The 15,417-nt window shown below is 44.1% G+C and overlaps 1 protein-coding gene across 1 annotated transcript in view; it reads right to left on the bottom strand.

The window, feature by feature from the left end:
- The window catches only part of LOC123452189 (heat stress transcription factor A-2a-like), a 32,510-nt gene extending 20,006 nt beyond the window's left edge, over nucleotides 1-12,504 (bottom strand). The window contains exon 1 of the mRNA XM_045128794.1: nucleotides 12,423-12,504. Coding sequence (XP_044984729.1) covers nucleotides 12,423-12,425 — 3 coding nt within the window. The 5' untranslated portion in view covers nucleotides 12,426-12,504. The remainder of the gene's footprint in view (nucleotides 1-12,422) is intronic.
- Between the last annotated feature and the right edge of the window lie 2,913 nt (nucleotides 12,505-15,417).

The following is a 15,417-nucleotide window of genomic DNA, read 5'->3' on the forward strand; positions in this document are numbered from 1 at the left end:
ATACATACCGATGTGTGTGGTCCGATGAGCGTAGAGGCACGCGGCGGATATCGTTATTTTCTCACCTTCACTCACGATTTGAGTAGATATGGTTATGTCTACTTAATGAAGCACAAGTCTGAAACATTTGAAAAGTTCAAGCAATTTCAGAGTGAAGTTGAAAATCATCGTAACAAGAAGATCAAGTTCCCACGGTCTGATCGAGGGGGTGAATGTCTGAGTTTCGAGTTTAGTGCTCACTTAAGACAATGTGGAATTGTTTCACAGTTGACACCGCCTGGAACACCACAGCGTAATGGTGTGTCCGAACGTCGTAATCGTACTTTATTATAGATGGTGCGATCTATGATGTCTCTTACCGATTTGCCGTTATCGTTTTGGGGTTATGCATTGGAAACAGCTGCATTCACTTTAAATAGGGCACCATCAAAATCCGTTGAGACGACACCATACGAACTGTGGTATGGCAAAAGGCCAAAGTTGTCATTTCTTAAAGTTTGGGGATGTGATGCTTATGTCAAAAAGCTTCAGCCTGAAAAGCTGGAACCCAAAGCGGAAAAGTGCGTCTTCATAGGTTACCCAAAAGAGATAGTTGGGTACACCTTCTATCTCAAATCCGAGGGCAAAGTGTTTGTTGCTAAAAACGGAGCTTTTCTCGAGAAGGAGTTTCTCTCGAGAGAATTGAGTGGGAGGAAGATAGAACTTGACGAGGTTGTCGAACCTCTCATCCCTCTGGATGGTGGCGCAGGGCAAGGGGAAACCTCTGTCGTTGCGACGCCGGTTGAGGAGGAAGTTAATGATGATGATCATGAAACTCCGGTTCAAGTTTCTGTCGAACCACGCAGGTCGACGAGACCACGTGCTGCTCCAGAGTGGTACGGTAATCCCGTCTTATCAATCATGTTGTTGGACAACAATGAACCTGCAAATTATGAAGAAGCGATGGTGGGCCCAGATTCCAACAAATGGCTAGAAGCCATGAAGTCCGAGATAGGATCCATGTATGAGAACAAAGTGTGGACTTTGGAGGTACTGCCTGAGGGCCGCAAGGCTATTCAGAACAAATGGATCTTCAAGAGGAAGACGGACGCTGACGGCAATGTGACCGTTTATAAAGCTCGACTTGTGGCATAGGGTTTTTCACAAGTTCAAGGAGTTGACTACGATGAGACATTCTCACCCGTAGCGATGCTTAAGTCCGTCAGAATCATGTTAGCAATAGCTGCATTTTTCGATTATGAAATCTGGCAGATGGATGTCAAAACGGCGTTCCTTAACGGTTTCCTTAAGGAAGAATTGTATATGATGCAACCCAAAGGTTTTGTCGATCCTAAGAATGCTAACAAGGTGTGCAAGCTCCAGCGATCCATTTATGGATTGGTGCAAGCATCTCGGAGTTGGAACAAACGCTTTGATGAGGTGATCAAAGCATTTGGGTTTATACAAGTGGTTGGAGAATCTTGTATTTACAAGAAAGTGAGTGGGAGCTCTGTGGCGTTTCTAATATTATATGTGGTTGACATATTGCTGATTGGAAACAACGTGGAGTTTTTGGAGAGCATAAAGGATTACTTGAATAAAATTTTCTCTAGGAAGGACCTAGGAGATGCTGCTTACATTCTAGGCATTAAGATCTATAGGGATAGATCAAAACGCCTGATAGGACTTTCACAAAGCACATACCTTGATAAAGTTTTGAAGAGGTTCAAAATGGAACAGTCCAAGAAAGGGTTCTTGCCAGTTTTACAAGGTACGAGATTGAGTAAGACTCAGTGCCCAACAACTGATGAAGATAGAGAGCATATGCGCTCCGTCCCCTATGCTTCGGCCATAGGTTCTATCATGTATGCAATGCTGTGCACTAGACCGGATGTTAGCCTGGCCATAAGTATGGCAGGTAGGTTCCAGAGTAATCCAGGAGTGGATCACTGGACGGCGGTCAAGAATATCCTGAAGTACCTGAAAAGGACTAAGGAGATGTTTCTCGTATATGGAGGTGACAAAGAGCTCGCCGTAAAAGGTTACATCGATGCAAGCTTTGACACAGATCCGGACGACTCTAAGTCGCAAACCGGATACGTATTTATTCTTAATGGGGGTGCGGTAAGCTGGTGCAGTTCCAAGCAAAGCGTCGTAGCAGATTCTACATGTGAAGCGGAGTACATGGCTGCCTCGGAGGCGGCTAAGGAGGGTGTCTGGATGAAGCAATTCATGACGGATCTTGGGGTGGTGCCAAGCGCACTGAATCCAATAACCTTGTTCTGTGACAACACGGGTGCCATTGCCTTACAAAGGAACCATAGTTTCACAAGAAGACCAGACACATCAAACGACGCTTCAACCTCATCCGCGACTACGTCGAAGGGGAGGACGTAAATATATGCAAAGTGCACACGGATCTGAATGTAGCAGACCCGCTGACTAAACCTCTTCCACGGGCTAAGCATGATCAACACCAGAACTGTATGGGTGTTAGATTTATTACAATGTAATTCGCATGATTATGTGAGGACTAGATTATTGACTCCAGTGCAAGTGGGAGATTGTTGGAATTATGCCCTAGAGGCAATAATAAATATAGTTATTATTATAATCCCTGTATCAAGATAATCGTTTATTATCCATGCTATAATTGTATTGAATGAAGACTCATTTACATGTGTGGATACATAGACAAAACACTGTCCCTAGCAAGCCTCTAGTTGGCTAGCCAGTTGATCAAAGATAGTCAGTGTCTTCTGATTATGAACAAGGTGTTGTTGCTTGATAACTCGATCACGTCATTAGGAGAATCACGTGATGGACTAGACCCAAACTAATAGACGTAGCATGTTGATCGTGTCATTTTGTTGGTACTGTTTTCTGCATGTCAAGTATTTGTTCCTATGACCATGAGATCATATAACTCACTGACACCGGAGGAATGCTTTGTGTGTATCAAACGTCGCAACGTAGCTGGGTGACTATAAAGATGCTCTACAGGTATCTTCGAAGGTGTTAGTTGAGTTAGTATGGATCAAGACTAGGATTTATCACTCCGTGTGACGGAGAGGTATCTCGGGGCCCACCCAGTAATAAAACATCACACACAAGCCTTGCAAGCAATGTAACTTAGTGTAAGTTGCGGGATCTTGTATTACGGAACGAGTAAAGAGACTTGCCGGTAAACGAGACTGAAATAGGTATGCAGATACTGACGACCGAATCTCGGGCAAGTAACATACCGAAGGACAAAGGGAATGACATACGGGATTATATGAATCCTTGGCACTGAGGTTCAAACGATAAGATCTTCGTAGAATATGTAGGATCCAATATGGGCATCCAGGTCCCGCTATTGGATATTGACCGAGGAGTCTCTCGGGTCATGTCTACATAGTTCTCGAACCCGCAGGGTCTGCACACTTAAGGTTCGACGTTGTTTTATGCGTATTTGAGTTATATGGTTGGTTACCGAATGTTGTTTGGAGTCCTGGATGATATCACGGACGTCATGAGGGTTTCTGGAATGGTCCGGAAACGAAGATTGATATATAGGATGACCTCATTTGATTACCGGAAGGTTTTCGGAGTTACCGGGAATGTACCGGGAATGACGAATGGGTTCCGGGAGTTCACCGGGGGGGGGGGGCAACCCATCCCGGGGAAGCCCATAGGCCTTGAGGGTGGCGCACCAGCCCTTAGTGGGCTGGTGGGACAACCCAAAAGGGCCCTATGCGCGTTGGAAGAAAAATCAAAGAGAAAAAAAGGAGGAGGTGGGAAGGGAAGGAAGGATTCCCACCCACCAAACCAAGTCCAACTCGGTTTGGTGGGGGAGATCTTCCCCCCTTGGCTCGGCCGACGCCCTTGGGGCTCCTTGAGCCCCAAGGCAAGGTCCCCTCTCTCCCACCTATATATACGGAGGTTTTAGGGCTGATTTGAGACGACTTTTCCACGGCAGCCCGACCACATACCTCCACGGTTTTTCCTCTAGATCGCGTTTCCGCGGAGCTCGGGTGGAGCCCTGCTGAGATAAGATCACCACCAACCTCCGGAGCACCGTCACGCTGCCGGAGAACTCTTCTATCTCTCTGTCTCTCTTGCTGGATCAAGAAGGCCAAGATCATCGTCGAGCTGTACGTGTGCTGAACGCGGAGGTGCTGTCCGTTCGGTACTAGATCGTGGGACTGATCGCGGGATTGTTCGCGGGGCGGATCAAGGGACGTGAGGACGTTCCACTACATCAACCGCGTTCACTAACGCTTCTGCTGTACGGTCTACAAGGGTACGTAGATCACTCATCCCCTCTCGTAGATGGACATCACCATGATAGGTTTTTGTGCGCGTAGGAAATTTTTTGTTCCCATGCAACGTTCCCCAACAGCCACCTAGGTTCAAGTCCCTACGGGCGCGAATATAGGTTATTATTATTTCAAAAAATAAACTCGCTGTGTGTGTGGGGGGGGGGGGTTCCCTTACCGTTTTCCTTAAAAGACACAGTGATGGTTGAGGCATTTGGCGCAAAGGGGCAACCGCCAGGGCCGTAGCTGGGGAATGAACGAACCTGCGGGATAGCTCGACATGTAGCATATGCGGAGTAACGGGAGTGTTTGGAACGACCGTGGCAAAGGGCATGTGGAGGTCAGTCGGGCCGCGTCGGTGAGCGAGGCAAGAGAAGAGGCGACGGGAAACTTCGCACGGAGGAGCAGCCTCATACGTCTCCAACGTATCTATAATTTTTGGTCGTTTCATGCTATTATCTTGTCAAACTTTGGATGTTATGCATACCTTTTTTATATTTTTTGGGACTAACTTATTAACTTAGTTCCAAGTGCCAGTTCCTATTTTTTTCCATGTTTTTGACACCTTTCAGAGGAGATTTTGAAATGGAGTCCAAACGGAAGAAAATCCCCGAAAAGATTTTTTCCGGAACGAAAGAAGATCGGGAAGCTAGAGAGCCAAGGCAGGGGAGCCTCAGGGGCCCCACAAGCCCCCACCCCGCGGCCAGGGGGGAGGCCACGCCATCCAGGCTTGTGGGCCCCCTGGACGCCCTTTGCCCTAGGGGTCGCGCCTATATATTCCCTAAAAAACCCAAAAAAACAGGAGATCGTCGAAATTACTTTTCCGCCACTACAAGCTTCTGTGTCCGCAAGATCCCATCTGGGGCACGTTCTGGTGCCCTGCCGGAGGGGAGATTCGGATACGGAGGGCTTCTTCATCAACACCATGACCTCTCCGATGATGCATGAGTAGTTCACCATAGACCTACGGGTCCATAGTTAGTAACTAGATGGCTTCTTCTCTCTCTTGGATCTTGAATACAAAGTTCTCCATGATCTTCATGGAGATCTATCCGATGTAATCTTCTTTTGCGGTGTGTTTGTTGAGATCCGATGAATTGTGGATTTATGATCAGATTATCTATGAATCTTATTTGAGTTTCTTCTGATCTCTCTTATGCATGATTTCATATCCTTGTAATTCTCTTCGAGTTGTGGGTTTTGTCTGGCCAACTAGATCTATGATTCTTGCAATGGGAGAAGTGCTTGGTTTTGGGTTCATACCGTGCGGTGACCTCACCCAGTGACAAAAGGGGTAGCGAGGCACGCATCGTGTTGTTGCCATCAAGGGTAAAAAGATGGGGTTTCATCATTGGTTTGAGATTATCCCTCTACATCATGTCATCTTGCTTAAAGTGTTACTCTGTTCGTCATGAACTCAATACACTAGATGCATGCTGGATAGCGGTCGATGTGTGGAGTAATAGTAGTAGATGCAGAAAGTATCGGTCTACTTGTCTCGGACGTGATGCCTATATGTATGATCATTGCCTTAGATATCGTCATGACCTTGCGTGGTTCTATCAATTGCTCGACAGTAATTTTTTCACCCACCGTAATACTTGCTATTTTGAGAGAAGCCTCTAGTGAACACTATGGCCCCCAGGGTCTACTCCGCACCATATTTTTAGCTTTACACTTTTTACTTCGTTGCACTTTCCGCCTTCAGATCTCACTTTGCAAACAATCTTGAAGGGATTGACAACCCTTTTGAAGCGTTGGGTGCAAGCTTGTTTGTGTTTGCGCAGGTACTCTGGACTTGACGAGGCCCTCCTTCTGGATCGATACCTTGGTTCTCAAATTGAGGGAAATACTTATTGCTCCTGTGCTGCATCACCCTTTCCTCTTCAAGGGAAAAACCGACGCAAACCAGAGAAGTAGCAAGAAGAATTCTTAGCGCCAAGGAAGGACTTTTGTTACCGTAGCACAACCCCACATCATCGCAGAGCTTCAACGAGGCATTCATGGCTTTATGGTCAACCGCCAAATGACATGCCATTAAATCTAAGAATGGTTTTGGATTAATCGGGTGTATCAGTTTGGTTTCTGCCGACGATTTCGCTTGGTTCAGGTGTTAATAGGTTGACTCTGACAAGAGTTTGGTTTAGTTCGGTTTCTTACAACAAATGGTTCGGTATGGTTGGTTATAGGCCTGAATAGGTCCAGCTCAAAAAAGTTCAGACGCGTAGTTCATGCCCGGTTGTTGACGTTGGTTCTTGAGACTATTCTTCTCCACACATCGGACCTCAACACCGCCGCTCGCCTATCCGACCTTCGCCGAAGCTGCTCGCGTGTGAATCGCCGCACCTGCCTTCGCCGAAGCTGCTCGCGTGTGGCTCGTCGGCCCCTCCTTCGTCGGAGCTACCATCGTCCACAGCTTGTCGGAGTGGCCTCCACGCCCGTTGCTGTCGAGCGCCGCTAGCGCGTAGCTATTTGGGCCTGCATCCGCGGCCGATGTCGTCGAGCACCGCTCGCAGGCGGCTCTCTGGGCCTGCCTCCATGGCTGCCAGCCGCTGTCGTCAAGTTACAGTGAGATATAAGGGATATGCCATACAAGGATGGTTGTTATTACTACTCAAATGGTTTTCAAACCATTTCAACAATTGGTTTCAACCACAGGTAAGCACTCAGTTTCAGTTCAATTTGGATACAAATTCAAGTTGGTTTGTGTTTGGTTGGGCTGACATAAATATCAACTGAGTTTAGTTTGGTTTGGGTTGCCACGTTTATTCATGTATGTTTGGTTGAGCTATGGTTTAGTTTTCAAACTATTCTCACATTTACATGCCATGCAGGTTCGTCATTTTGCTGGCTGGTCTATATGTTGCACGAGGCACTGCTATTTCACTGTTGTAGCTCATGACGTGCTTGTGATTGTGTGCATCATCCCCGCATCTTTGACGATCAGCATCGATGTTGTGCTTGTGTGTGTGCTATGGTATGATGATGCTAACTGCCAAGCACGCTTCCAATTCAGCTCTGCCCGCTCTGAGTGCTCACCGATCTCTTCTTCCTCGACTCCAATGACATTGCCCCAGCGATCCCGCGTGTCTTTGTGTGTACAATGTTTTTAGGATAGGGATCTGCTAACCGCGGAATATGATTTCCCTAGAAATATAGTAAAGTGTGATTGTTGGAAATATGCCCTAGAGTCAATAATAAATTTGTTATTATAATTTTTCTTGTTCATGATAATCATTTATTATCCATGCCATAATTGTATTGATTGGACACTCAAATACATGTGTGGATACATAGACAACACCGTGTCCCTAGTGAGCCTCTACTAGACTAGCTCGTTGATCAAAGATGGTTAAGGTTTCCTAACCATAGACATGAATTTTCATTTCATAACGAGTTCACATCATTAGGAGAATGATGTGACGGACAAGACACAACCGTAAGCATAGCATCTGATTGTATTAGTTTATTGCTACTCCTTTATCCATGTCAATGTATGTGTTCCTATAACCATGAGATTATGCAACTTCCTGACACCCGGGGAATGTCTTCTGTGTATCAAACGTCACAACGTAATTGGGTGACTATAAATGTGCTCTACGGGTATCTCCGAGGGTGTCTGTTGGGTTGGCATGGATCGAGACTCGGATTTGTCACTGCGTATTACGAAGAGGCATCTCTCGGCCCACTCAGTAATACAACATCGCAAGAAGCTTGCAAGCAATGTGACTAAGGAGTTAGTCACGGGATCTTGTATTATGTAATGAGTAAATATACTTGCCGGTAATGAGATTGAACTAAGGTATGGTGATACCGACAATCGAATCTCGAGAAAGTAACATACCGATGGACGAAGGGAATTGCATAGAGGATTGATTGAATCCTTAACATCCTGGTTCAACCAATAAAGATCTTCGTAAAATATGTAGGAACCAATATGGACATCCAGGTCCCAATATTGGTTATTGACTATAGAGGTGTCTCGGTCATGTATGCATAGTTTTCGAACCCACACGGTCTACACACTTAACGTTTGATGACAATTTGGTATTGTTGAGTTATATATGTTGGTGACCGAAAGTTTCTCGGAGTCCCGGATGAGACCCGGGACATCATGATTAGCTCCCGAATGGTCCAGAGATAAAGATTTACATATAGGAAGGTACTATTCGGGTTCCGAAAAAGTTTCGGGTGTTTCTGATATTGTACCAGAAATGTCGAAAGGGTTCTGGGGGTCCACCAGGAGGGGCCCACCCACCACGGGCAGCCACATGGGCCTAAGAGCTGGCGTACCAGCCCCTGGTGGACTGGGCATCCGACCCCTAAAGGGCCCATGCGCCCAAGGGTGGTAGGTGGGAGGTGCCTTGAAAGAGAGGGACTCCTCCCTAACCCTAAGGCGCCCACCTCCCTTGTGCGAGGTGATCTCCTCCCCCCTTTGATCGGCCAGGCCTCCTTGGAGGAGGAGCCAAGGTTACACCCTACCTACCCCTCCTCCAATATATAGAGAGGGAGAGAGATGGCAGTCGTACCCCAAGGCATAGGTGCAACCCTCCCTCTCTCCCTAGCTCGGTATCTCCTTCAAAACGTGTCTGCGATAGCGCTTGGCGAAGCCCTGCTGAGATTGTTCCACCACCACCGCCACCACGCGGGTCGTGCTACTGGAGAACTCATCTACCTCTTCGCCCTCGCTTGCTAGATCAAGAATGCGGAGACCTCATCGAGTTGTACGTGTGCTGAACATGGAGGTGTCGTCCATTTTGCACTTGATCGTGACGTTCGTGATTCGATCGCGGGACGGATCGTGATTGGATCGCGAAGACGTTCGACTACATCAACCGCGTTTCTTAACACTTTCACTTAGAAATCTACAAGGGTATGTAGATTCACTCCCCCTCTCGTAGATGTTGATCTCCTTAGATTGATCTTGGTGAACGTAGGAAATTTTTTGTTTCCCATGTGACGTTCCCCAACAATGGCATCATGAGTTAAGTCTATGCATAGATAACATGCACGAGTAGAACACAAAAGAGTTTGTGGGTGTTGATGTTCAAATTTCTTACTTCCTTAGTCTTATTTTGATTCAACAGTATTGTGGGATGAAGCGGCCTAGACCAACCTTACTCGTCCACGTACAAGAGACCAGTTCCATCGGGTGACATGCAACTTGTTGCATAAATATGGCTGGCGGGTGTTTGTCTCTCCCACTTTAGTCGAATCGGATTCGGCAGAGGCGGTCCTTTAGAAGGTTAAATAGCAACTTGAATATCACCATTGTGCCTTTGTGTAGGTAAGAATGGTTCTTGCTAGTCACCCATAGCAGCCACATTTAACATGCAACAACAAAGTAGAGGACATCTAACTTTTTTTGGAAGGTATGTTGTGATATGATATGGCCAAGAACATGATGAGATATATGTGATATATGAGATGATCATGTTTTCTATAGATGATCGCAACTTGCATGTCGAGGAGTACGACAGCCGACAGGAGCCATAGGGTTGTCTTTAATTATTTGTGCCTTTTTGCTTTACTTGATCGCTATGAGTTAGCAATAGTAGTAGAAGCATAGTTGGCGCGGCAACCCAATGGCGACACGATCATGGAGATCATGGTGTCATGCCGGTGATGATGGAGATCATGCCGATGCTTTCGAGATGGAGATCAAAAGCACAACATGATGATGGCCATATCATGCCACTTTATGATTTGCATATGATGTTAATCCTTTTATGCATCTTATTTTGCTTAGGACAACGGCAACATTATAAGATGATCCCTCACTAAAAATTCAAGATTAAATTATGTTCTCCCCAAGTGTGGACCGTTGCGAAGGTTCGTCGTTTCGAGGCACCACGTGATGATAGGGTGCGATAGACTTTACGTTCGCATACAACGGGTGTAAGCCAGTTTTGCACATGGAGAACACTTGAGTTAAACTTGACGAGCCTATCATGTACACACATGACCTCGGAACACATGAGATCGAAAGGTCAAACATGAGTCATAGAGTAGATATGATCAACATGGAGATGTTCACCATTGAAACCACCTAATCTCACGTGATAATCGGACTTGGGTTGGTGGGTTTGGATCATGTTACACTCGAACAACCTAAGGGGTGTTGATTTGAGTGGGAGTTCTTAAGTAATATGATTAATTAAATTCATTATCATGAACATAGTCTAAGTTCTCTTTGCAAAGTATGTTGCAGAACTCATTAAGTTCTCGCGCTGTAGCAACCTTGTATTTTTGATACGTTCCTACAGAAAAATAAGTTGAAAGATGATAGTAAGAATTATGCGGACTAGTTCCATAAACAAAGGATTGCCCTGATTGCTGCATAGAAGGCTTATGTCTTTGTTGCACCGCTCGGTGTGCCATCCCCTCAAGCGTCATATGTGGATGTTGTGAACAGCTGATAGACACGCTTTTGATGACTACTTGATAGTTCAGTGTGTGATACTTTACGGCTTAGAATTGAGGCTCCAAAGATGGTTTGAACGTTACGGAGAATATGAGATGTTCCAAGAGCTAAAATTGGGATTTCACGCTCGTGCTCGTGTTGAGAGGTAGGAGACCTCCGACAAGATTCTTTCCCTGAAAGATGAAGGAGAATAGCTCAATAGGTGAGCATGTGCTCAGATTGTGTGGGTGCTACAATCGCTTGAATCTAATGGGAGTTGATCTTCGAGATAAGATAGGGATTGACATAGTTTTCTAAGTCCCTGCCACCAAGCTACTGGAGCTTCATGAAGACGTTCAACTACATCAACTGGTTTCATAACGCTTCCGCTTAGCGATCTATAAGGGTATGTAGATGCAGTGCCCCTCTTGTAGATGTTGATCTCCATAGATTGATCTTGGTGAGCGTAGGAATTTTTTTGTTTCCCATGTGACGTTTCCCAACAGTGATATGGACCACTTTTGATAGTTTTAGGATAGGGGATCCGACAGTATGATCTAAAGGTTCTAGGGGTTCTAATCCAAGTTCTTTTTGGCTATTTGGCCCATGGAAAACTAAAAGCACTACTCAACGAGGCTCGTTACGAATGCTTAAATCAACAGTTTGCTCATATGTACGCTTGAATCATTGTAATTTACACTTCAAAGGAGGCTGTAGGCTGGGATTTTTCGGGTGGTTAAAAAGGTGTAGAACATAGTCCAAAGCCTTCATTAGCTCGAAGAGACTCCACTAGGCCAAAATCTATGAAAACGCCAAAGTGCATGGGGAACCCAACATGCCCTAACTTGTCTTGTCACTCTCACTAAAAAAACTCATCCCATCACTCACTTTAGTTCACCTACTAAAATATGTGGCATTTAGCATTCTAAACTCGTCCAACACGCACGTCTAGTATAAATCCTGCCGAAACTAGACAGGGTGGCAATGTGTGCACACTGAGCCAACATTTGTTATACAAAAATGTGTGTTCATTGTGCGTGCTCCCTCGCGTGGCTATGTTTTTTTAGTATCAGACCCCATAATCTACTGAATTTCAGCTTAGTCATTTTTTCCTTGTTCTGTCTCAACATCAATCCCTATTGCAACTATTTGAGGGCCATGACAACATCATGATGGTGGGCCTGACAGTGACACTGGTGTGGCATTGGCGACATCCACCATAGGGCTCTCACGTTTTTCATCGAGCGAGATGAGGTGATGGCTCATGGTGACCAGGTGCTCTTGGGAGTGGCCTTGCCGACGATGGTCTTGGTGGATGACGACTCATGGACAGACCATACATCGGCGGTGACTAGGGCAAACTCTAACACAATGGTCAAATTTGCCAAATTTACGATCCATATATGGGATGTTTTATCCATACCACCAAAGAAAAATCACATAATGGAAGATCTTAACTAAATTCATCATCAAGATAACATGATTGTAATAATTGGGGGCGGAGGAAGTAGATCCAATTTTCACTCGATTCCACAAACCCTAACCATCTGATTAGATTCATCGTTGCTTCCTCCCAAGTGAACATCAAAGATTAAGCAACCTCATCACATCCAAGAACAAAATTCACCCATTAATTTCATAGAGATAATTGAGCCCTACAACCACCACAGAACTCTATCCGCCGCATGGCCAACATCAATCAAAATCGGCAAAAAAAACTTCCAAGGATGAGTACTTACCATGGTCTAGAGACTCTATGTTAGGTGGAGAAGCTTTGCAAGAGTGTGGCACCGACGTCTGTTCGCTTTGTTCGTTCTAAACACACACACACACAAAAGAGAGAGAGATGTGAATGCTACGAATTGCTATAAATGATGAGGTCAATATTGTTCAAGCCACGCCTGCTCGCATCCCCATGTGACCCTCTTGTGCTGTTTTAGGTGTTTTTTACAACAAAACAAATTATGTCCAGACTGGCCCGTGCCGACTCAGCAAATACCCCCGTTCAAAATAAATTAAGTGTGTTGGGTGATTTTACCATACCAAACATAGTGTTTTCAAGTAGGCGGACTAATTTGAGTGTCCGGGACAAATTGATGTAGCAATGGTGCGTTTAACCAGGATGTGAGGTCGATTGTGTGCTGGTGAAGCAGTTGAATTCTTACTCATGTTGCCTAACCAGGATGCGTCTATTTTGGGAATAGAGAACCCTCGTGAGATGACCGCCATAAATGTTTGGTATTTGTGATGGGTGAAGCGTAGATTGGTTAATGAGGAGGTAATCTGATATTTTGCCAGATTTTTATGGGGATTCATGCTATTACTTTCAACTTTGTTATTGCGCATTCTCCAAAGATTACCATAAAAAGAGGTGGATGGACCATGCCTCCCATGGGTCTTGTAAAACTTAATGTTGACGTTTCTATTAATCAAGATCTATTGCGAGGAACGGCTCGGACGGTCTTGACGGATGATAAAGGCACCTTCCTCTCTGGCGGGAATTAAAGAATCAACTGGTGCATAGACATTGGCACCTTCCTCTCTGGCGGGAATTAAAGAATCAACTGGTGCATAGACATTGTGATGGCTCAAGTCAGGCCTTGACACTCATATTTGGCCTTACACTTAGGCAAAGGCTGGGTTGCAATCGTCTCGTTGTAAACACTGATAATTTGAACGTTGTTGACACTATAAGGAATAGATGACACTTAATGGGACGACAATGTTCGATGATTTTATCATATTGCATGTGATTTTACTGTCTCTAGGTTTAAACATTATTTTAGAAAAGCAAACAAGGTTGCTCATGAACTTGATAGGTTAGCTGTTATTTCCGAAGAGAAAAGAGTGATTTCATTGATAGTGACTGCAGGTATTTATATGTCCTGAACAGTCGTGAGTACATGCCGGTTACAATAGTCGCGTCGTTTGAAAAAGGCACGACGATGGTTGAGAGACACAGCGTATGGACAAAGCCAATATCCTAACTGCTAAATAGAATATTTCAAGGAATATGCTAATTGCCTAATTAGCCTAAATCTAAAGATATTTTATTCCTAACACTCCCCCTTGGACAACGTTGTTATTAATCTTCATTGTCTTGAGTGCTGGAAAATCTTGCATTTTCTTGATTGTCTTGATCTTGTAACTTCGAGAATCCTTGATCTTATATTGTCTATATTTTCCAAAACAAATCCTGAAAAATATAAGGAAAACAAATAGAATTCGATATATACTGTTAGGATAATTAATTATCTCATTCAACACTACATGAGAAATCCGTTGGAAAGCTCATAAGTTTATTTCTAGGAAATTTCTCCCCCTGAATTTTGCAAACTTCGTAGTCGTCTCATACCAATGCCATGAATGCATTTTTCAAATGTTGTTGTTGGTAAAGACTTAGTGAACAAATCTGCAAGATTGTCACAAGATTTTATTTGCAAAATATTAATTTTTCCATCTTTCTGTAACTCGTGAGGGAAAAATAGTTTTGGGGAGATGTGTTTTGTGATATTACTTTTAATATATCCCATATGCATTTGGGCAACACATGCAGCATTATCTTCATAGATAATAGTAGGTGATTCTAATGAACCGATACCACATGATGTCTGAATATGATTTATCATTCTACGGAGCCATACACATTCTCGTGAAGCTTCAAATAATGCAATTATTTCAGAATGATTAGTGGAAGTTGCTACCAATGTCTGTTTTGTTGAATTCCATGAAATAGCAGTTCCACCATATAAAAATACAAACCCTGTTTGTGACCTGGCATTATGGGGGTCGGAAAGATATCCAGCGTCAGTATAACCAATCAGGGTCATGTCTTGATTTTTCCGATAGAATAAACCAAGATCTTTAGTACCTTGTAAATATCTGAAGATATTCTTTACTCCCGTCCAATGACGTTTTGTTGGAGTTGCACTATGTCGAGCCAGTAAATTTACTACAAAGGCAATGTCTGGTCTAGTACAATTTGCAAGGTCCATTAGTGCCCCTATGGCACTGAGGTGTGGAAACTCAGGTCCTAATACCTCCTCGTTATCATCCCTAGGTCTAAAAGGATCCTTATTCATATCAAGGGATCGGACGACCATAGATGTTTTGGACGGTATGATTTATCCATGTTGAATTTTTCCAAAATTTTCTGAATATAAGCGGGTTGATAAACAAGTATTCCTGAGGGAAAATGCTCAAGTTGTAAACCTAAGCAGAATTTGGTTTTCCCCAAATCTTTCATCTGAAACTCCGTCATTAAATGATTGCGTGCTACAGATATATCTGTTGCGTTGCCAATGATGTTGAGATCATCAACATATACTGAGATGATGCAAAATCCATTTGAGGATTTCTTTATAAATACGCATGGGCAATCATTGTTATTCGAGTATCCTTTACTGAGAAGGAACTCACTAAGTCGGTTATACCACATTTTTCCCGACTGCTTCAAGCCATAGAGTGACTTTTGTAATTTTACACAATACATGTTGCGATTTATATTAGGATTCGGAATTTTAAGTCCATCAGGGACTTTCATATAAATTTCTGCATCAAGTGACCCATATAGATAAGCGGTCACTACATCCATTAATTGCATTGATAGATTCATTTTTACTGCCAAAGATATTAAGTATCAAAATGTAATTCCACTCATTACAGGAGAATATGTATCGTCGTAGTCGATACCGGGTCTCTGCGTAAACCCTTGAGCAACTAGTCTCGCTTTAT

This window comes from Hordeum vulgare, chromosome 5H (assembly GCF_904849725.1).
Source record: "Hordeum vulgare subsp. vulgare chromosome 5H, MorexV3_pseudomolecules_assembly, whole genome shotgun sequence".
Lineage (NCBI taxonomy): Eukaryota > Viridiplantae > Streptophyta > Magnoliopsida > Poales > Poaceae > Hordeum > Hordeum vulgare.